This window comes from Eumetopias jubatus, unplaced genomic scaffold, assembly GCF_037043125.1.
Source record: "Eumetopias jubatus isolate StellerSeaLion01/CBP00866 unplaced genomic scaffold, mEumJub1_p1.0 scaffold_6, whole genome shotgun sequence".
NCBI classification, from domain to species: domain Eukaryota; kingdom Metazoa; phylum Chordata; class Mammalia; order Carnivora; family Otariidae; genus Eumetopias; species Eumetopias jubatus.
Window position 1 is genome coordinate 17,115,154 of NW_028274812.1, and position 23,401 is coordinate 17,138,554.

General features: G+C 40.3%; 1 protein-coding gene across 2 annotated transcripts in view; it reads left to right on the plus strand.

Annotated features, from left to right (window-relative positions):
- Positions 1-5,021: 5,021 nt before the first annotated feature.
- PPIL4 (peptidylprolyl isomerase like 4) overlaps positions 5,022-23,401 on the plus strand; it is a 42,184-nt gene continuing 23,804 nt past the window's right edge. Inside the window, exons 1-8 of one of the 2 annotated variants that reach the window (XM_088023843.1) lie at positions 5,022-5,124; positions 16,788-16,871; positions 17,940-18,007; positions 18,095-18,159; positions 18,423-18,540; positions 19,721-19,863; positions 20,769-20,865; positions 21,603-21,719. In XM_088023843.1, coding sequence (XP_087879969.1) covers positions 5,055-5,124; positions 16,788-16,871; positions 17,940-18,007; positions 18,095-18,159; positions 18,423-18,540; positions 19,721-19,863; positions 20,769-20,865; positions 21,603-21,719 — 762 coding nt within the window. In that variant the 5' untranslated portion in view covers positions 5,022-5,054. The remainder of the gene's footprint in view (positions 5,125-16,787; positions 16,872-17,939; positions 18,008-18,094; positions 18,160-18,422; positions 18,541-19,720; positions 19,864-20,768; positions 20,866-21,602; positions 21,720-23,401) is intronic. The other variant, XM_028103389.2, reaches the window with a different exon arrangement.

Here is a 23,401-nt window from a genome sequence, read left to right on the forward strand (position 1 = left end):
TGCATCAGATCCCACAGGATAAGGGCTCAGTCCCCGGAGACAGCCCCCGCCTACTCTCACCCACACACACTTCAGATGCCAATTGCAAGCCCAGGTTATTACCTGTGCTTTTGACCAATCAGCTACAGAGCAGAGGTTCCAATGACTCCCCTCCTTGGATTGGATTAATTTGCTATAGCGACTCATAGAACTCAAGGAAACACTTACTTATATTGGCCAGTTTGTTAAAGGATATAATAAAAGAACAGCCAGATGGAAAGAGATGCATAGGGTAAGGTAAGTGGGAAGGGGCAGAGCTTCCATGCCCTCCCCAGGCACACCATATTCCTAGCACCTCCCCCTGTTCACCAACCTTAAAGCTCTCTGAACGCTGTATTTATGGGATTTTAAAGGAGGCATCATCAATCATTAACTCCATTTTCAGCCCTTGTCCCATTTCAAGAGTATGAGGGGCAGGGCTGAAAATTCTAAGCTTCTAGTCACATCTTGGTCTTTCCCGTGACCAGCCCTCATCCAGGAGCCAGCCAGAAGCCCACCCAGAGTTACCACAGTAGAGCAAAAGACACGCTTATCACCCAGGAAATCACAAGGGTTTCAGAAGCTCTGTGTCAGAGACAGAGTCAAAGAGCAATATTATGGGTGCCTGACTGGTTCAGTTGGTAGAGCATGTGACTCTCAATCTTGGGGTTGTGAGTTCAAGCCCCATATTGGGCCTAGAACTTACTTTAAAAAAAAAAAACAAAAAGAGGGGGCGCCTGGGTGGCTCAGTCAGTTAAGTGTCTGCCTTTGGCTCAGGTCATCATCCCAGAGTCCTGGGATGGAGCCCGTTGGGCTCTCTGCTCGGCGGGAGGCCTGCTTCTCCCTCTCCCACTCCCCCTGCTTATGTTCCCTCTCTAGTTGTGTCTCTCTCTGTCAAATAAATAAAATCTTTAAAAAATAAATAAATAAAATAAAAATTAAAAAAAGAGAGAGAGAGACCAATCTTAGAACAAGAGATCCTCCTAGTGTTCTTATCTCTTAGGAAATTACAGGGTTTCAGGAGCTCCATGCTAGGAGCTGGGGGCAGGGATCAATATATATTTTCTATTGATTCACAGCATGTCTTTTATATGCAAAACAACCAATCCAGAGCCCATATTCTGAATTCCTTCCTCCACCAGGCTTTTATGGTCCAGGAGGCAATATTCCTCCTTCCTAATCATCCCAGGACCAGGTACCAGACAACTAGAGACAGCCTATAATATACCCCAGAGCCCACTGGTATTATTCAAACTAGCCAATTCTAAGCCTGTTTATCCTACCTTGTCTCACCTTGCTCGCATGGAAACCACAATAAGGACTCCTGCCTATAGTTTCCTCTTGGCTCCTTCCACCTCCTGACCAACCCTGATACTTTTCTATTTGGCCCTGCATGGCATGTTGTGCCCCCCCACCCCACCCCTTTGGGAACTGTGAGTAACAAACTATCTTTTCAGTGGCAATCATCTTCTGACCTGTTGGCTTCACCATACATGAATAATAATAAAACCTACATTTTAAAACACCATACTAATATCTACTGAAAATGTCAATGCTAAAATAATCACAACAAAGAAAAGGCGGTTGAAGTTCTTTTTTTTTTTTAAGATTTTATTTATTTATTTGAGAGAATGAGAGACAGAGAGCATGAGAGGGAAGAGGGTCAGAGTTGGAGAAGCAGACTCACCGCTGAGCGGGGAGCCCGATGTGGGACCCGATACCGGGACTCCAGGATCATGACCTGAGCCGAAGGCAGTCGCTCAACCAACTGAGCCACCCAGGCGCCCAAGGCGGTTGAAGTTCTTGACAAGGCAGATGAAGAAGCTGGTAAAGATTGCTTCTAAAGAGGGCAAAATGTCCTGCTTTCTAGCCAGCCAGAAATGTTTTCTAGCCCCTGGACTGTCACTGTCCCAGATACCTTACTATAAATGTTATGACAACAGTGACTACGATGAATCTCAGTTCACCAAATTGAGATTCCTCTGGGTGTGAGGAGAAAAAGCAGGAAAAGGAACAGATAAAGAAAATCATGCTGGGCTTGTCAAGCACATAAATGCTTCTGCACCATATTTGATCATAAATATGTGTTTTTGTTGTTCATACATTTAGTCATTTAAAATGAGGATTTTACTTTTGGCAATTTTAGTAAGGCTACAGACATTTGAATGTGATTGTTCAGATTAGTATATGAAATGATGTCAACAGAGAAATTGGTCATAATGGTTGGTGATGTTGATATTCGGAAGGCAATACAAATTTACTAATCTTTTCTCTAGACTAAATCTACTTCAGTAGTTACATTTGGTAGAATTGTGAAGGTTGTATCTCATTTCTTTTCACCTATATATCTACTATATAAACCACTTAAGTATTTATACCATTAGAATTCAAAGTGTAATACGATGCTGACAAGCATAAACTATATAACATCATGAAATAATATTTTTCCCATGAAGGTAGAATATTTGATATTTAGTGATATATCAGTGTGTATATATATTTAGTATAGCATAATTTAAAGATATAGCAAATTACACACTGAAGAATAAATAAGGTATTCTATCTTGGGCTTAAGATATCACACCTGGGCCTCGAGTCTGCAAAAGAGTCTGGCCATATCATTTATGGTGATTAGTGTATCAATTTATACGTTAAATCATTCCTCATATTTATTATGTCAATTTCTAATTCTGTTTGAATAGTCCAAATTTGTCTTAAAAATTATTTAACTTTTCCAAATCCTCTCTTTTTCTTGATCTATTTCTTTTAAGCATACACAGAAAATTTTTTTTCTATTTAAATTCAATTAACTGGGGCGCCTGGGTGGTTCAGTCAGTTAAGCTTCTGCCTTGGGCTCACGTCATGATCCCAGGGTCCTGGGATCAAGCCCTGTATCATTAGGCTCCCTGCTCAGAGGGGAGCCTGCTTCTCCCTCTCCCTTTGCCTCTTCCCCAGCTTGAGCTTCCTCACTTGCTCTTTGTCAAATAAATAAATAAAATCTTAAAAAAATAAATAAATTCAAGTAACTTTAGTGTATTACTAGTTTCAGAGGTAGAGTTCAGTGATTCATCAGTCTTATATAATATCCAGTGCTTATTACATCACATGCCCTCCTTAATGTCCATCATCCAGTTACCCCATCCTCCCACCCTCCCTTCCAGCAACTCTCAGTTTGCTTTCTATGATTAAGAGTCTCTCATGGTTTGTCTCTGTCTCTGATTTCATCTTGTTTTATTTTCCCTCCCTTCTGCTATGGTCCTCTGTTTTGTTTCTTAAATTCCACATTATCAGTGAGATCATATGATAATTGTTTTTCTCTGATTGACCTATTTTGCTTAGCATAATACCCTCTAGTTGCATCCACGTTGTTGCAAACAACAAGATCATTTTTCCGTGAGGGCTGAGTAATATTCCATTATAAATGTGTATACACACAAACACACACACACACACCACGTCTTCTTTATCCATTCATCTGGGCTCTTTCCATAGTTTGGCTATTGTGGACATAGCTGCTATAAACATTGGGGTCCAGGTGCCCCTTCCAATCACTACTTTTGCATACATAGAATTTTACCAAATATTATTCTGTAATTTCTAGTCTTACTATTAAAATTATATTGGGAAAAGATTAGTATATGTGCTGCCTAAGTGAGCACTATATTGGGAAAAGATTAGATGAGTTTTATACAGTGTCCAAAATAGCTGTACCGCTTTATATTCCCATCAACAATCCCATTGTTACTTTGTATTTCTTTAATTAATTGCCAATATCCATTAATTCACTCAACTAATATATATTCACGCATTATGTGGCAGGCTGTTATAGGCACTAGGGATACAGCAATAAACAAAACTGGCAAGATTGGCTATAGCCTTCTAGAGCTTATATTTTAGTAATATAAAAATAATTTATATTTATCATAAACAAATTCATAAATAGCGTGTTAGATAATAAAGAGAGCCACGGGGAAAAAGCTTTATGGAGAAAAACGAAAGTGTATGTATGTGGGTTTAATTTTAATTATGGTAGTCAGGGAAAGCTTCACTGAGAGGTGACAAGTGAGCAAGAGGCCTAAAGGAGAGCCATGAAAATATCTGGAGGAAGAGGGTTGTAACCGGAGTGGGCAGCCAGCCCAAAGGCCCAGAGGCAGAAGTGCGGCCAACAGTGTTCAAAGAATAGCAAAAGTCTAGTGTGGCTTCAAAGTAAGAGAGAAAACAGGTAGATATGGCAGCAGAGAGAATATCATGTAAGGCCTTGCAGACCATTATAAAAACGTTGGCTTTTGGTGAGATGTGAAGTAATTGGAAGCTATAATTGTACAAAATGGTGTAAGAGTGACTGATCTGTTTGGTCAGATTTAGGGGGATAAACTGCATGAAAACCCTCAACAGAGGCCAAAAATCGTTTTATAAGTCTTCAAATTGGAATATTTTTGATAAACCAGTAAAGATTTGGGGCTGAAGCCTACTGTCTTTTAGCTTGTTGCACTGAGGACCTGTCACTGTTAGCAGAGCTTCTGTCCTAGGCACGATTAGCCAGGGAAGAACTCCTTGTTAATCACCTTTCTGGGTAACTGTACATTTGAGGCCTAAAGGTTTTGACTCAGGATGACGAAAAACACTGATTAGGAAATCCAGAGTAGTCGTCCCAAGAACGTGGGAGAAGTGGCGCCGTGGTCGCTCTCGACGCTCTCCGCGGAGCAGATAAGAAAGGGCTGCTCGAAGGTCCGCCCTGTTCTTGAGAAGGACACAAAAGGGACACAAAACCCTTTACAAAAGTCCTTTTGAGCGACGGGCTCCCGCGCCAGTCGCCCAAGAAGAACCAGGATTTTCAAAAAAGGCCGCGTCGGAGGCGGCGGGGGGGTGGGGGGGGGTGGGGGGGGCGGGGGGCGGGGTGGTGGTGGCCGCGATGGGAGGGGCGTCGCCGAAGGGATGACGTAAAAAGGCGTCGCGCCGAGAGTGACGCGCGGCGTAGATTATGACGGACTGCGCCTGTCACACCCGCGGCTTGTTGCGGAGGAGGAGCGGGCGCCATGGCGGTTCTGCTGGAGACCACTTTGGGCGACGTCGTCATCGATCTGTACACTGAGGAGCGGCCGCGCGGTGAGAACCAGGCCCCGCTCACGTCTCGCCAGGGCCACGATCTCCTTTCCCCACTGTCCCTTCGCTGCCCGGTCCCCTTGACTGGGTTCGAGCTTCAGGGCTGGTGGTGCCCACGACTGGGCTGTTTTATTAGCGGGCCGTGATTCGAAAAGTTTTTGTGAGGAGCAGCCTCTCTCCTGTATCTGGGGCTGGCCAATCGGGTGGCGGGTTGGTGCCTGTGTGTGTGTGTGTGTGTGTGTGTGTGTGTGTGTGTGTGTGTGTGGTGCAGGTGCATATACCATACCCATAGCTTTTGTGGCTTTACTGCGCTTTACTCGTGAGAGGAACACAATTTGTATTCCTTGGTGTGTAATCAGTAAGTCCTAATGGAAGCGGGAAGGATGTGTTTGGAGCAGTGAGTGTGAGCGTCCCGCCTGGGTGGAGGAAGGGCTGTCCAGAGATGTGCACGGAGCCCTAGCAAACACTCACTTATCGCCTGCTGTGTAAGACTGCCAGGCTCTGGGATAGGCGTCTTGTCCTTGAGGGTCTAATTTTCCACTGGGAGAAATAGACGTGGGAGCCCCTTTAAGTGTTGTAGGTCTTACAACCCATTGTAAGTGGTGTAGTTGAAGAATGTGTAAGTTGCTATGGAAACCAGTGGAGGGAGTAATTCTTCCCGGTTGGGGGCGGGGAGAAGCGAAGCAAGCCAAGAAAGTAGACCACTTGAACTAGCTCTTTCAAAGATGAGTGGGAATGAGGGTGTTTTTTGTTTGTTTGTTTGTTTTTTGCTTGGAATTTTCTGGAAACAGCAAGTAGTTTGGCATGGCTTGAAGGAATGATACGTGTCGTGGAATGGCAGACTACGAGTCTGGTCCTATAGGTTATATTGGTTAGATCAGATGTGAATAGTCTTGTGTGCTCTACTGATGGCTAGGGTCTTTGAAGGTTTTAAAAGCAGGATTGAGGCATGGCAATTTTGTTTTAGGAAGATAACAGGCAACAGTGTGGAGACTGTATCAGAATTGGGAGAAACTAGAGGCCACAGAGATTAGTTACAGTCAGGATCCTGTCCCCTTGGAATGCAGAGTCTATCAAAGAGGATGAAACAGTACATACAGTAAGTGTCTTTCTGCCATATTACGCTCTGTCTCACACTGAGTTGCCCCCCCCCAACACTGCATGCTTAATCATACATCCATACCTTTCGCATACTGTTGCCTCTACTCCAGTGTTTCTCTCTACTCTTGTCCTTTTGGTAAACTTCCTGCTTATCATTCAAACCTTGGATCAAGCATGATTTCTTCTGTGAAGCTCTCCCTTGTCCCTAAGAGGAATTAGATCTGTTTCTTCTGCTCTGAGATCTTTTTAAACAGCATGTGACACATTTTGTTACATCGTTCACCTGTTGTCCTGGAATTGTTTGCAAAGGCTTAGTTGCCTTCCTTGTCTGTCCTAAGCACCTGGTGCAATGCCTGCCACTTTGCACACACTAAAGGCTCATTACAGTGACTGATGTATATAATATATACATTACGTATAATGTATATGTACGTGTTTATTAGTTAGGATTCTCAGTGCAGATGATAGAAACTCAAACTGGCTTAAAGAAAATAATTGAGGGTGCCTGGGTGGCTCAGTTGGTTAAGCGACTGTTTTCGGCTCAGGTCTTGATCCTGGAGTCTCAGGATCGAGTCCCGCATCAGGCTCCCTGCTCAGCAGGGAGTCTGCTTCTCCCTCTGACCCTTCCCCCTCTCATGTGCTCTCTCTCTCTCTCTCTCTCATTCTCTCTCTCAAATAAATAAGTAAATAAAATCTTTAAAAATAAAAGAAAATAATTGATTGCCTCCTGTTACTGAGGTAAGCTTGGCTTTAAGGATGGTGGGATCCAGAAATTCAAAGGATGTTATAGGGAATTGTATTTTTCATCTCTTGGTTTTGCTTTCCTTTGAATTTGTTTGACACTCTCTTCATGTGGGACAGCACCTCGCAAATGAATGGGCCCCTTTCCCCAGGGTTGTGAAGAACTAAAGGGGAGGTAGGGTTATCCTACCTAGTTAACACAGACAGAATAGACAAATAGCGATTCTGCAAAGATAGTTTGGAAGACTAAAAACAAAACCCACCCCATTTGTATGTATTTGTAAGCCTGTGATCAGATATTTACTTACATGTATAACTACTTATCGCTTTATAGTAAATATATCCAGACTTAGTTTTCTTCCTCTTTCCCTCCCCCTCTCCCTTCCTTCTATTTCTTTCCTTTTTTTTACTTTTTATTATAGAAAACTTATATGCAGAAGGAGAGTCATGAAAATGAGCCTTCATGTGCCAATGACCAGTTAACGAACGGTTGTCAACACATAACCAATATCATTTCATTTATACTGGATTTTTTGTAATAAATTCATTACATGGGACTTATTTAATCTGCAGTTACTTCAATTTGTATTTCTAAAAAGTGATTAAAAAATAACCACAAATCATTATCACATCTGAGAAAATTGGCAATAATTTTTTGGTATCATTCATATTTTCCTTTTGTCACATAAGTGTTTTAAAAATATTTGGTAATTTAAGGATGCAAACAAGGTTCATTATATTGGCTGATATAGCTCTTAAATATAGCTTCTCCCCCTTGCCTTATTTATTTATTTAAAATTTTATTTATTTATTTATTTGACAGAGACACAGCAAAAGAGGGAACACAAGCAGGGGGAGTGGGAGAGGGAAAAGCAGGCTTCCTGCTGAGCAGGGAGCCTGATGCGATGGGGGGGGCTCCATCCCAGGGCCCTGGGATCATGACCTGAGCCCAAGGCAGAAGCTTAATGACTGAGCCACCCAGGAGCCCCTCCCCTTGCCTTTTTTAAAAAAAATTTTTGTTTATTTGAATTTAGGTGACACATAATGTCACCTTAGTTTCAGGTGCAAGACAGTGATTCACCTTCTCTATACATTATGCTATGTTCACACCCCCCCCTGCCTATTTTTAAAGACTTTAGTTTTTTAGAGCAATTTAAGGTTCATAGCAAAACTGAGGGGGAGATATAGAGAGAGATTTCCCGTAGACCCCTATCGCCACGAATGTGCAGCCTCTCCCATTTTCAGTATTCCCCACCAGAGTCTACGTTTGTTGTATATCTGTACCATTTGTACTGTGTAACACTGTACACTTGTTATTACAGTGGTACATTTGATGAACCTACATCGACAGCTCATAATCCATAGTTTACATTGAGGTACACTCTTGGTGTTGTACATTCTGTGGGTTTGGACAAATGTATAATACATAAATCCACCATTACAGTATCGTACAGAAAAATCATGCATCATGCCCTAAAAATCTTCTGTGCTCTGCCTATTTATTTGCACCCCTCTCCTCAATTCCTGGCAACCAGTGATCTTTTACTGTATCCATAGATTTGTTTTTTCCAGAATGTTATATGGATGGAGTCATACAGTATGTAAGCTTTACAGATTGGTTTCTTTCAATTTGTAATATGCATTTAAGGTTCCTCCATGTCTTTTCATGGCTTGATAGCTCATTTCTTTTTAGTAGCAAATAATAGTATTCCATTGTCTGGATGTACCGCATATTATTTATTCAGTCACCTGCTGAAGGACATCTTGGTTGTTTCCATATTTTGGCAATTGTGAACAAACCTGCTATAAACATGTGTGTGCAGGTTTTTGTGTGAACATACATTTTCATCTCCTTTGAGTAAATACAAGAGGTGTGATTGCTAGATTGTATGGTAAGAATGTGTTCAGTTTTGTAAGAAACTGCCAAGGTCCATACATTATATTGGTTGATATCTTTTAATCTACAGGTTCTTCCCCACCCCAACCCCCCATTTTTCCCTTAACTTTTTTTTTTTGAGAGTTTACTTATTTATTTATTTGAGAGAAAGGAGAGAATATGAGCGGGGGAGGAGCAGAGGGAGAGAGAGGGACAAGCGGACTCTGCATGGAGCCATCTCAGAGCTTGACCCCAGGACCCTGAGATCATGACCTGACTTGAAATAAAGAGTCTGAGGCTTAACTGACTGAGCCACCCAGGCGCCTCTACCTTAACAAATTTTTGAGAAGGAATCTGAGTCATTTGTTTTATAGAATTTCCCTCATTTTGGATTTGACTGATTTTATCCTTGTTGTATCTTTAAATATACTTTTATCTCTTCTGTTTCTCATAAATTGTCACTTAGATCTAGAGCCTTGATAAGGTACAGGTTTAATGTTTTTGGCAAGAATATTTTCATATAAGGTGGTCTGCACTTCAGCTGCATCACATTCAGGAAGTACTTGATGTCTGGTTGGTTCTTCCTGCGAAGTTAAAATTGGTCGGTGGGTTCAGGCGTGTCTACCTGGTGTATCTGTTATAGTGTCCCCATTAGCTTTTCATCTAAAGATCACTACCTAGATCCATTATTTTTGTTTTCTAGTTAAAGGACTACTCTTTTATATTTAACAGTAATCCCAGAAATGTATTTTTCTAGGAAAACAATCAAAATCCTGATATTCAAGACCTTTCAATACCTTGGCCGCATCTTACCCCTCTGGTCTATTTACCCTCTATTACTTTGTATTACCAGAGTGTTACAGAGCTTAGACTGGTCTTTTGGACCCTTCAAAAAACATTTATACTTGCACATCCAGACTTATTCATACTGTCTTCCCAGTTTGAAATGCTTACTCTCTACTCTTTGCCTGTCTAGTTCTTGTATTTTTTTTTTTTAAAGATTTTATTTATTTATTTGACAGAGACACAGCGAGAGAGGAACACAAGCAGGGGGAGTGGGAGAGGGAGAAGCAGGCTTCCGGCAGAGCAGGGAGCCCAATGCAGGTCTTTTTTTTTTTTTTTTTTAATTTTTATTGTTATGTTAATCACCATATATTACATCATTAGTTCTCGGTGCAGTGTTCCATGATTCATTGTTTGTTCATAACACCCAGTGCTCCATGCAGAACGTGCCCTCCTCAATACCCATCACCAGGCTAACCCATCCACCCACCCCCCTCCCCTCTAGAACCCTCAGTTTGTTTTTCAGAGTCCATCATCTCTCATGGTTCGTCTCCCCCTCTGACATACTCCCCTTTTCTTCCTCTCCTGTTATCTTCTTTTTTTTTCTTTTTTCTTAAAATATGTTGCGTTATTTGTTTCAGAAGTACAGATCTGTGATTCAACAGTCTTGCACAATTCACAGCGCTCACCGTAGCACATAGCCTCCCCAATGTCTATCACCCAGCCACCCCATCCCTCCCACCCCAACCACTCCAGTAACACTCAGTTTGTTTCCTGAGATTAAGAATTCCTCATATCAGTGAGGTCATGTGATACATGTCTTTCTCTGATTGACTTATTTCACTCAGCATAACACCCTCCAGTTCCATCCACGTCGTTGCAAATGGCAAGATCTCATTCCTTTTGATGGCTGCATAATATTCCATTGTGTATATATACCACATCTTCTTTATCCATTCATCTATTGATGGGCATCTTGGCTCTTTCCACAGTTTGGCTATTGTGGACATTGCTGCTATAAACATTGGGGTACACGTACCCCTTCGGGTCCCTACATTTGTATCTTTGTGGTAAATACCCAGTAGTGCAATTGCTGGATCGAACGGTAGCTCTAATTTCAACTGTTTGAGGAACCTCCATACTGTTTTCCAGAGTGGTTGCACCAGCTTGCATTCCCACCAACAGTGTAGGAGGGTTCCCCTTTCTCCACATCCCCGCCAACATCTGTCGTTCCCTGACTTGTTAATTTTAGCCATTCTGACGGGTGTGAGGTGGTATCTCATTGAGGTTTTGATTTGGATTTCCCTGATGCCGAGCGATGTTGAGCACTTTTTCATGTGCCTGTTGGCCATTTGGATGTCTTCTTTGGAGAAATGTCTGTTCATGTCTTCTGCCCATTTCTTGATTGGATTATTTGTTCTTTGGGTGTTGAGTTTGATAAGTTCTTTATAGATTTTGGATACTAGCCCTTTATCTGATATGTCATTTGCAAATATTTTCTCCCATTCTGTTGGTTGTCTTTTGGTTTTGTGGACTGTTTCTTTTGCTGTGCAAAAGCTTTTTATCTTGATGAAATCCCAATAGTTCATTTTTGCCCTGGCTTCCCGTGCCTTTGGCGATGTTTCTAGGAAGAAGTTGCTGCGGCTGAGGTCGAAAAGGTTGCTACCTGTGTTCTCCTTTAGGATTTGGATGGACTCCTGTCTCACGTTTAGGTCTTTCAACCATTTGGAGTCTATTTTTGTGTGTGGTGTTAGGAAATGGTCCAGTTTCATTCTTCTGCATGTGGCTGTCCAATTTTCCCAACACCATTTGTTGAAGAGACTGTCTTTTTGCCATTGGACATTCTTTCCTGCTTTGTCAAAAATAAGTTGACCATAGAGTTGAGGGTCCATTTCTGGGCTCTCGATTCTGTTCCATTGATCTATGTGTCTGTTTTTGTGCCAGTACCATACTGTCTTGATGATGACAGCTTTGTAATAGAGCTGGAAGTCCGGAATTGTGATGCTGCCAGCTTTGCTTTTCTTTTTCAGTATTCCTCTGGCTATTCTGGGTCTCTTCTGGTTCCATACAAATTTTAGGATTATTTGTTCCATTTCTTTGAAAAAAGTGGATGGTATTTTGATGGGGATGGCATTGAATGTGTAGATTGCTCTAGGTAGCATTGACATCTTCACAATGTTGATTCTCCCAATCCATGAGCATGGAACGTTTTTCCATTTCTTTGTGTCTTCTTCAATTTCTTTCATGAGTATTTTATAGTTTTCTGAGTACAGATCCTTTGCCTCTTTGGTGAGATTTATTCCTAGGTATCTAATGGTTTTGGGTGCAATTGTAAATGGGATCGACTCCTTGATTTGTCTCTCTTCTGTATTGTTGTTGGTGTATAGGAATGCCACTGATTTCTGTGCATTGATTTTATATCCTGCTACTTTACTGAATTCCTGTATGAGTTCCAGCAGTTTTGGGGTGGAGTCTTTTGGGTTTTCCACATACAGTATCATATCATCTGCAAAGAGTGAGAGTTTGACTTCCTCTTTGCCGATTTGGATGCCTTTGATTTCTTTTTGTTGTCTGATTGCTGTGGCTAGGACTTCTAATACTATGTTGAATAGCAGTGGTGAGAGTGGACATCCCTGCCGCGTTCCTGACCTTAGGGGAAAAGCTCTCAGCCTTTCCCCATTGAGAATGATATTCGCTGTAGGTTTTTCATAGATGGCTTTTATGATATTGAGGTATGTACCCTCTATCCCTATACTCTGAAGAGTTTTGATCAAGAAAGGATGTTGTACTTTGTCAAATGCTTTTTCTGCATCTATTGAGAGGATCATATGATTCTTGCTCTTTCTTTTGTTAATGTATTGTATCACGTTGATTGATTTGTGGATGTTGAACCAGCCTTGCAGCCCAGGAATAAATCCCACTTGGTCATGGTGAATAATCCTTTTAATGTACTGTTGGATCCTATTGGCTAGTATTTTGGTGAGAATTTTTGCATCCATGTTCATCAAGGATATTGGTCTGTAATTCTCTTTTTTGATGGGGTCTTTGTCTGGTTTTGGGATCAAGGTAATGCTGGCCTCATAAAATGAGTTTGGAAGTTTCCCTTCCATTTCTATTTTTTGGAACAGTTTCAGGAGAATAGGTATTAATTGTTCTTGAAATGTCTGATAGAATTCCCCTGGGAAGCCATCTGGCCCTGGGCTTTTGTTTCTTGGGAGATTTTTGATGACTGTTTCAATTTCCTTAGTGGTTATAGGTCTGTTCAGGTTTTCTATTTCTTCCTGGTTCAATTTTGGTAGTTGATACATCTCTAGGAATGCACCCATTTCTTCCAGGTTATCTAATTTGCTGGCATAGAGTTGCTCATAATATGTTCTTATAATTGTTTGTATTTCTTTGGTGTTGGTTGTGATCTCTCCTCTTTCATTCATGATTTTGTTGATTTGGGTCATTTCTCTTTTCTTTTTGATCAGTCTGGCCAGGGGTTTATCAATCTTGTTAATTCTTTCAAAGAACCAGCTCCTAGTTTCGTTGATCTGTTCTACTGTTCTTTTGGTTTCTAGTTCATTGATTTCTGCTCTGATCTTTATGATTTCTCTTCTCCTGCTGGGTTTAGGCTTTATTTGCTGTTCTTTCTCCAGCTCCTTTAGGTGTAGGGTTAGGTTGTGTATTTGAGACCTTTCTTGTTTCTTGAGAAAGGCTTCTATTGCTATATACTTTCCTCTCAGGACCGCCTTTGCTGTATCCCAAAGATTTTGAACAGTTGTGTTTTCATTTTCATTGGTTTCCATGAATATTTTTAATTCTTCTTTAATTTCTTGGTTGACCCATTCATTCTTTAGTAGGATGCTCTTTAGCCTCCATGTATTTGAGTTCTTTCCGACTTTCCTCTTGTGGTTGAGTTCTAGTTTCAAAGCATTGTGGTCTGAAAATATGCAGGGAATGATCCCAATCTTTTGGTACCGGTTGAGACCTGATTTGTGACCTAGGATGTGATCAATTCTGGAGAATGTTCCATGGGCACTAGAGAAGAATGTGTATTCCGTTGCTTTGGGATGGAATGTTCTGAATATGTCTGTGAAGTCCATTTGGTCCAGTGTGTCATTTAAATTCTTTATTTCTTTGTTGATCTTTTGCTTAGATGATCTGTCCATTTCAGTCAGGGGGGTGTTAAAGTCCCCCACTATTATTGTATTGTTGTCAATGTGTTTCTTTGCTTTTGTTATTAATTGCCTTACATAATTGGCTGCTCCCATGTTCGGGGCATAGATATTTACAATTGTTAGATCTTGTTGGATAGACCCTTTAAGTAGGATATAGTGTCCTTCTTCATCTCTTATTACAGTCTTTGTTTTAAAATCTAGTTTGTCTGATATAAGGATGGCCACCCCAGCTTTCTTTTGGTGTCCATTAGCATGGTAAATGGTTTTCCACCCCCTCACTTTCAATCTGGGGGTGTCTTTGGGTCTAAAATGAGTCTCTTGCAGACAGCATATTGATGGGTCTTGTTTTTTAATCCAATCTGATAGCCTGTGTCTTTTGATTGGGGCATTTAGCCCATTTACATTCAGGGTAACTATTGAAAGGTATGAATTTAGTGCCATTTTATTACCTGTAAGGTGACTGTTAACGGTCTGTTGTCTGTGTTTGTTTCTGCTCTTTGCTGCTTTTAGGTTCTCTCTTTGCTTAGAGGACCCCTCTCAATATTTCTTGGAGGGCTGGTTGCGTGTTTGCAAATTCCTTTAGTTTTTGTTTGTTCTGGAAGCTTTTTATCTCTCCTTCTATTTTCAATGATAGCCTAGCTGGATATAGTATTCTTGGCTGCATATTTTTCTCGTTTAGTGCTCTGAAGATATCTTGCCAGTCCTTTCTGGCCTGCCAGGTCTCTGTGGATAGGTCTGTTGCCAATCTAATGTTTCTACCATTGTAGGTTACATATCTCTTCTCCCGAGCTGCTTTCAGGATTTTCTCTTTGTCTCTGAGACTCGTAAGTTTTACTATTAGATGTCGGGGTGTTGACCTATTATTATTGATTTTGAGAGGGGTTCTCTGTGCCTCCTCGATTTTAATGCCTGTTTCCTTCCTCACATTAGGGAAGTTCTCTGCTGTAATTTGCTCCAATATACCTTCTGCCCCTCTCTCTCTCTCTTCTTCTTCTGGGATCCCAATTATTCTAATGTTGTTTCGTCTTATCGTATCACTTATCTCTCGAATTCTGCCCTCGTGATCCTGTAGTTGTTTCTCTCTCTTTTTCTCAGCCTCTTTATTTTCCATCATTTGGTCTTCTATATCGCTGATTCTCTCTTCTGCCTCATTTATCCTAGCATTTAGTGCCCCCATTTTTGATTGCACCTCATCAATAGCCTTTTTGATTTCGATTTGGTTAGATTTTAGTTCTTTTATTTCTCCAGAAAGGGTTTCTCTAATAACTTCCACGCTTTTTTCAAGCCCAGCTAGTATCTTTAAAGTCATGATTCTGAACTCTAGGTCCGACATCATACTAATGTCCGTATTGAGTAGGTCCCTGGCTGACGGTAGTACCTCTTGTTCTTTTTGCTGAGGTGATTTCTTTCGTCTTGTCATTTTGTCCAGAGGAGAATAGATGAATGAGAGAACAAAATGCTAACAGGTTTACAATGTCCCCAGCAAATATACTGTATACAAATCAGAAAAGACCTGAAACCAGGGGAAAAGAAAGGGAAAGAAAGAAAAAAGAAAGAGAAAAAGATAAAAAAAAGAAAAAAAGATAAAAACAAAAACAAAACAATACAAAAAAAGCAGAATATGATCAAATATGATCAGGCTAGTGCATAGATCAGTGCCACACACTAGATTTTGGGCGTATTATGGTCTGTTAGAAAAAAGTGCCTCCTAAAATTTTAAAGGAAGAAAGACATATATGTACAAAATAAGGGTTGATACAATGAAGGGATGGAAGATGACTGTAAAGATGAAAATTATAAAAGATTTTATAAAAGGACTTGGTAAGATAAGTTGTTTGAAAAAAGAAAGAAGATTTAAGAAAAAAAAAAAAGGAAAAAGGGAGAGAATGTGATCAGGCAGGAGACTAGAACAAAGCCATACACTAGTGATTTAGGGTATATTTTGATCTGTTAGAAGAAACTGTACCTCAAAATTTTAAAGAGAGAACAACTTATATATATATGCCAAAAATAAGGGTAACTACTATGAAGGGATAAGATATGACTCTAAAAATGAAAAATAAAAAAATTTTTTTTAAAAAAGGGATTGATAAGATGTTGGTTGAAAAAGGGAAAAAGAAAAATAAAAAAAAACAGTCAACAAAAATTAACTTTGATGAAATAATGAATCATGGTAAAAAAAAAAAAAAAGCCATGAATCTATGTGCAGTATTCCCCTAGCGCTGGAGTTCTCCCATTCTCCTTGATCGATCAACTTGGTCTTGGCTTGCTGGCTGTTTGTGCTGATCTTCTGGGGGAGGGGCCTTTTGCTGTGGTTTCCAAATGTCTTTGCCGGAGGCGGAATTGCCCCGCCCTTGTCGGTCCGGGCTAAGCAAGCTGCTCCGGTTTGCTCTCAGGAGCTTTTGTTCCCTGCAAGCTCTCAGTACAGCTTTGGAGGACCAGGGCAGAAATCGTGGCCTCCCAATCTCCACCCGGAGGAGCTGAGAACTCGGGGCCCCGCTCCTCAGTGTGCCCCCAGAGAAAAGCAGTCACTTCCGTGTCCCCGTTCTCCGGCCGCACTCCGGGCTCACCCGGCCTGTGATCGAGCGTTGCTATCTCTGGCGCCCAACACCGTGTGGATTCTCCAAACCCAGCAGATCCCTGCAGTGCGTTCCCGCACCGCTCCTCCCCGGGAAGGAAGGGGAGTCTCCCCGGATCTGCTGCTTGTTGGGTCCCTGCTGGGGGGGGGCCGTGCCCCGACTGGGCCGCAGATCACAGTTTATGGCAACCCCGAGCTGAGAGCCCGCGACTCTGCTCCGTCTCTGCAGCCGGCTTCCCCGCTCTGATACCTGGGAGCTCTGGCGCACTCAGGCACCCCCGGTCTCTCTGTGACCCCAAGGGTCCTGAGACCACACTGTCCCGGGAGGATTCCACCCCCCGCTTAGCCACTGCAGCGACGTCCCTCCGCCGAGCCAACTTTTAAAAGGTCCGATTTTGTGCTCCGCGGCTCTATCACTTGCCAGAAGTGGCCGACGGAGGCCCCTCCCCCGCCGTCTATCCTCCCGAATATCGCCTCGGATTCACTTCTCCGCACGCCCTACCTTCCAGTAAGTGGTCGCTTCTCTGTTCAGAGAGTTGTTGCTACTCTCCTGTTCGATCTCCTGTTGAGTTCGTAGGTGTTCAGAATGGTTTGATCCCTATTCAGCTGAATTCCTGAGACCAGACGAAATCTAGGTCTCCTGCTCCTCCGCCATCTTGATCCACCCCCGCAATGCAGGTCTTGATTCCAGGACCCTGGGATCAGGACTCGAGCCGAAGGCAGACGCTTAACAACTGAGCCGCCCAGGCGCCCCTGTCTAGTTCTTGTAATGCCCACCTTAAGCCTCTATGAGGTCTTCTAATTTCCCTGGCCAGAAACAATCTCCCTTTTGAACTTTGTGGCTTTTTTAAAACCACTTTTTACCATTTTACTATATAGGTGGCACAGATGGTATTATTAGATGTATCCAGTATTGTAATTATTTTGCTCGGATGTAAGGACCCTGGACAGCCTCATAGGTCTTTCTGTCTGGTTTCTAGCTTAGTGTTCTGAGAGTTTGTTAGACTATGAGCTTGTTGAGGAGAGGGACTATGGTTTAATGGCATTTGTGATAGGAGTGCCAAGCACCTAGAAGATACTCCATAAATATTTACTGAATAAATGAGTGTATTTATATGAGAAAGCTGGTACGTGATAAGTATATGGATTTTTGTGAAGAGCTATTTAGTCATCATTAAAGAAATTGGTCTCAGATATTTGATTTTATCTAATTTATATAATTTGTACCCATTTTCAGATACTCTGATAGATTCTTTTCCACCATAGTATCCTCTTTGGGTTTTTTTTCTCTTGCAAAACTAATCCATTAGTTAATGGTTGCCTATCCCAAATAAGTGTCAGTTTCCTGCAGTAGCTCAGATGCCCAAGAAGTCCTAAGAAAAAGAGAATAAAAAGATAATTTAAAATATATTGCCTTTTTCTAGACTTACTGCCTTTTTTATGATTTAGGATATTTGACCATGGGGGGGTGTTTGTATGGTAATTTAGAAATGAAATTATGCCAACTAAGCATTTACTTACTTAAAAATGTTTTTGTGAACCACTATGATAAATTTAGTATTTACTTTTCTTTCAGCCTGCTTGAATTTCCTGAAGTTGTGCAAAATAAAGTATTACAATTATTGTCTTATTCACAATGTACAGGTGAGTTAGTGGATATAAGTCATGTCCTTTATTATTGGAATGATCTAGCAAACTCTGTGAATTAACAGAGTATCCTATTTATTATAGAGGGATTTTATCATACAAACTGGTGATCCTACAGGGACTGGCCGTGGAGGAGAGTCTGTTTTTGGGTGAGTTCTTTTATTTTTAAGTGAGAAAAATTAAATTGCCTCTTAACAGTGTTATCTAACATATTTCAATCTGCATTTTAAAATACAATTCAAATACAGTTTTTTTTCCAAGTTCCCTAAATGTCTATAGCAAAAAAAAAAAAAAAAAGACTATTTTGAATCATAGTGGCATTTCTATAAACGGTAATCCTATTTGTTACTAGTACTTTGTATTTCATGTTGAGAGTATTTATATTTTATAACTTTATTATGTGAATTTTCAGTCAACTGTATGGTGATCAAGCAAGCTTTTTTGAGGCTGAAAAAGTACCAAGAATTAAGCACAAGAAGAAAGGCACTGTGTCCATGGTGAACAATGGCAGTGATCAACATGGATCTCAGGTTAGGAAATGAGTAAGAAGATGAGTTTTGTTTTATTTTTTTATTTTTATTTACTTTTTTTGTAGAGAACATTTTTTTAAAGATTTTATTTATTTATTTGAGAGAGTGAGAGCAGGGGGAGGGGGAGAGGGACAAGCAGACTCCCTGCTGAGCAGGGAGCCCAATACAAGGCTCAATCCCAGGACCCTGGGATCATGACATGAGCTGAAGGCAGATGCTTAACTGACTGCACCACCCAGGTGCCCCAAGATGAGTTTTGTTTTAAAATGAAGGACTGGAAAGAGCCACAAGTTATCTTTTTAAGCTATCCAATAAGAAGAGAATTTCAAAGATAATTGTTAGAAGAAAAATATTATACTATATTTTTTCTATATGAAAAAATTATTTTGGGGGGATGCCTGGCTGGCTCAGTCAGTAGAGCATGTGACTCCTCAGGGTTGTGAGTTTGAGCCCCATGTTGGGTGCAGAGTTTACATAAAAATAAAATATTAAAAAAATTACTTTGTTCTTTTTAAAAATTTATTTATTTATTTATTTATTTATTTTAGAGAGAGAGAAGCGGGGGTCAGAGGGAGAGAGAGAAAATCTTAAGCAGACTCCACCCAAGCGCAGAGCCTGACACAGGGCTCAATCTCACAACCTTGAGATCATGACCTGAGCTGAAATCAGGAGTCAGATGCTTAACCAACTGAGCCACCCAGTCGCCCGTACTTTTTTCTTTTAAATGTAAGGCATGTCCAGTGTGAGGAGTTCAGAAGATACAAAAACGTATAACATTATCCACAATCCTACTATCCATGGATCATCACTGTTCACATTGTGGTCTGTTTCCTTTTGGTATTTATTACTTCAAAACAGATCATGTTGAGAACCTTTCATTCATTGTCTGATCCTCACAACAACTCATTTTGGGGTAGATGCTTTTTTTCTACTCACAATTCACATGTGAAGAAACTGAGCTTTGGTTTGCCCAAGTATTTTAAACAATCAGGGAAGCATCTGTATGTGTATTGATATTTTATGGATAAGCTTGTACTTTTTAATTAGTACTAGTAACAAGTGGGTAAGAATCCATGCAGTGAATGTAGAGTATTGCGTTTGTGTATTTTTGTCAGTCTGTAACTGATTTCAGTTTGAATTATAGGTATATATTTATATTTTTCTGTGTCTTTCTATTCAGTTTCTTATTACTACAGGAGATAATCTAGATTACCTTGATGGTGTTCATACAGTGTTTGGTGAGGTGACAGAAGGCATGGACATAATTAAGAAAATTAATGAGACCTTTGTTGACAAGGATTTTGTGCCATATCAAGATATCAGGTGTGGTTGCTATCTCAGTGTACTAGAATGTTTTAATACTGTGATGTTTGTGGAGATGGCAAGCATAGAACTGGTTTTTGGATAATTCCAAAATGTGAATTAATATGAGACTATACGAATCCATAAAGTAAAAAAGACCTTTTGTATTTTTATACTTCTTTTTTTTTTTAAAGATTTTATTTATTTGGGAGAGAGAGAGAGAGAATGAGAGAGAGAACATGAGAGGGGGGAGGGTCAGAGGAAGAAGCAGACTCCCTGCTGAGCAGGGAGCCCAATGTGGGACTGGGGACTCCAGGATCATGACCTGAGCCGAAGGCAGCCGCCCAACCAACTGAGCCACCCAGGTGCCCCTGTTGGGAGGAATTATTAATCCTTAATTTAGGTTTAGTTTTTTTTTTTTTTTTTAAGATATTTATTTATTTGACGGAGAGAGACACAGCGAAAGAGGGAACACAAGCAGGGGGGCAGTGGGAGAGGGAGCAGCAGGCTTCCCGCGGAGGAGGGAGCCCAATGCGGGGCTCAATCCCAGGACCCTGGGATCATGACCCGAGCCGAAGGCAGACGCTTAACGACTGAGCCACCCAGGCGCCCCTCCTTAATTTAGTTTTTAAAAAAATGCATATTATTGAGAAATTTGGCAAAAGTACTAAGATTTAGACATATTAATATTAGACATATTATTTTAGAGTAATGCAGTATATTAGTAAATCTAATATCAAACAATGAAAAACAGTAACACTGTGAAAGTATACTCTCGTAATGTATACTTGTGCATTAAAATTTAAGTGCCTATGATTTTTGGGCATTAGAGATACTTAAGACATTTGTTATAATCTTTATAAAAAGTAAAACATGAATTCTGAAATAATGTAAATGAAACCTTTGACTTGGATTTATTTTGTAAGGATAAATCATACAGTGATTTTAGATGATCCGTTTGATGACCCTCCTGATTTATTAATTCCTGATCGATCACCAGAACCTACGAGGGAACAGCTAGATGTAAGTAGAGTCCTCTTGTGATTGAATGTACATGCATATTAATGCTTTGCATAGACTTTGCTTTTTAGTTTATTAAAACTTATTTCTTCAGAATGACTATCTTTCTTGATCAATTCTACTAGGACAAGTTTAACCTTCTTTTTCTCTTCCAAAGAGATACTCATTTTTCTAGCTATCTTTTGATTTCCCTAATTTCCTTTCTTCAGTTTCTGTTCCACTAGAAGAGCCTTAGCTCTGGAAGCTTATGTGAATACCTTGCGAAAATGTTTTTCTTGTCTCCTAACTCTAGGAGTGTGGCTGTAAGGCTAGGGTAAACTATCATCTTGTAAGGGAGCTTTTCAACTGGGAACCCTCTGGAGCCATGCTAGAACCTAGAAATTTTTGTGAAATAATGTAGACTCTTCCTTCATATTTTTTAAGGTATAAGTTTCTGTTTATGAGGCTTTCTCAAAGCTGAATTGATCTTCATAGTTGGGATTTGGTGCTTAATTTTTAAGGTCATTTATTTTCTGCATTCAGCACTGAGTTGAATACCAGATAGTTTTGATTTAATAATAAATTAGAAGCTTAGTCTGGCTCATATTATCAAATTAATTTAAATCAATTTTCAGAGGCTTGTAAGTTTCAGTTTTTATTCTAACACATTTGATGGAACCAAGGACAAAGCATCACATATCCCATATTTCTCAGATTTTTCAGTTCTTTCACTATATGTTTAAGTAACTTCTGCCTTACAGAGTGGTCGAATAGGAGCAGATGAAGAAATTGATGATTTCAAAGGAAGATCAGCTGAAGAAGTAGAAGAAATAAAGGCAGAAAAAGAGGCCAAAACTCAGGCTATTCTATTAGAAATGGTAAGATGATTATCTTTGTTCAGATAGTTGTTCTGCAATTTATTTAATATACAGCTCGTTGTGAGTTTATTTTTTGGTTCTTTCTTTTTCTTTTTTTTTTAGGTTGGGAGAGGGCGGGACGTGGGGGGGTGAGGGAGAGAGAGAATCTCAAGCAGGTTCCACACCCAGCACAGAGCCCAATGTGGGGCTCAATCCCACAACCCTGACATAATGACCTGAGCCGAAATTAAGAGTTGGATGCTCCTCCAGCTGAGCCACCCAGGCACCCCTATTTTTGGCTCTTTGATAGTCAAAGTATTAAAAATTTAGCTAAGAGTTCTTTTCTGGATTAAATTTTGTATGACATAATACATGAAAGTAAACAAATTTGGTTCCAAAATCAATATAGTGCCAAGTGCCTTTTTAAAAAATGAGGAGTGGATATACAATTTACAAATATTCATTGAATTTCAATTGTTTATCTTCATCTCATTTTTGAAGAGTGTTTATTGGATCGAATTTTATTTGTATTAAAGAACAATTCTTTGTTGAAAAGACTTGTTGTAAAGTGTTGAGGTTAGGTAGTTACAGGATATAAGGAACCTGGGTAGAAGTTGAGTACTGTAAAACATACTTGTTTGTATTACTAACAGTATGAAGTCATTTGGGGAACAGTTCTTTAGTACTGATGAATTGACCTACTGGACATTTTTTCCATTTGTTAATTTTTTGTGGAATAGGCATATCTGTCACATAGTAGATCATCAATAAATATTTGAATGGATAATTCAGTTTTTATTATTATCATTGTTTTATATAGTAGAGTTTTCAAATTCATCTTTTTCAAAATTCATATTTACATCACCAGTCTGGAGGAACAAATATTAAAGACTATAATTCAAGAAAACTTTACTGAATTAAAAAAAGTTTGAAAATCTACACTGTGTAGCTGAGACTATTGGCCCAGAACAACCAACAGCATGACAAATTCTAAGAAAGCTACTGAACTTAAAAGAAAAATCTTTTTCTTTTTTAAGATTTATTTATTTATTTTAGAAAGAATGCAGTGGGGAGGGGCAGAGGGAGAGGGAGAGAGTGTAAAGCAGACTCTACCCTGAGTGGGGAGTCTGATGCGGGGCTCAGTTTCACAACCCTGAGATCATGACCTGAGCAGAAACCCAAGAGTCAAATGCTTAACCAACTGTTCCACCCAGGCACCCCAAAAGAAAAGTCTTTTGAGCAACTGGGCAACAAAAATAACTTATAAGGGAAAGAATATTAGATTATCATCAGAGGTTTTTTGTTTGTTTTTGTTTTTAAAGATTTTATTTGTTTATTTGAGAGAGCACAAGCAGGGGGAGTGGCAGGCAGAAGGAGAAGCAGGCTCCCTGCTGAGCAAGGAGCCTGATGCAGGGCTTGATCCCAGGACCCTGGGATCATGACCTGAGCTGAAGGCAGACACTTAACTGACTGAGCCATGCAGGTGTCCCTAAGATTTTATTTTTAAGTAATCTCTACACCCAGTGTAGGGCTCAAACTTAGAACTCCAAGATCAAGAATCACATGTCCCACTGACTGAGCCAGCCAGGTGCCCCCCCCATAGTATTTTATTTATTTATTTATTTATTTATTTATTTGAAAGAGAGAATGAGAGAGAGAGAGAGCGCATGAGACGGGGGAGGGTCAGAGGGAGAAGCAGACTC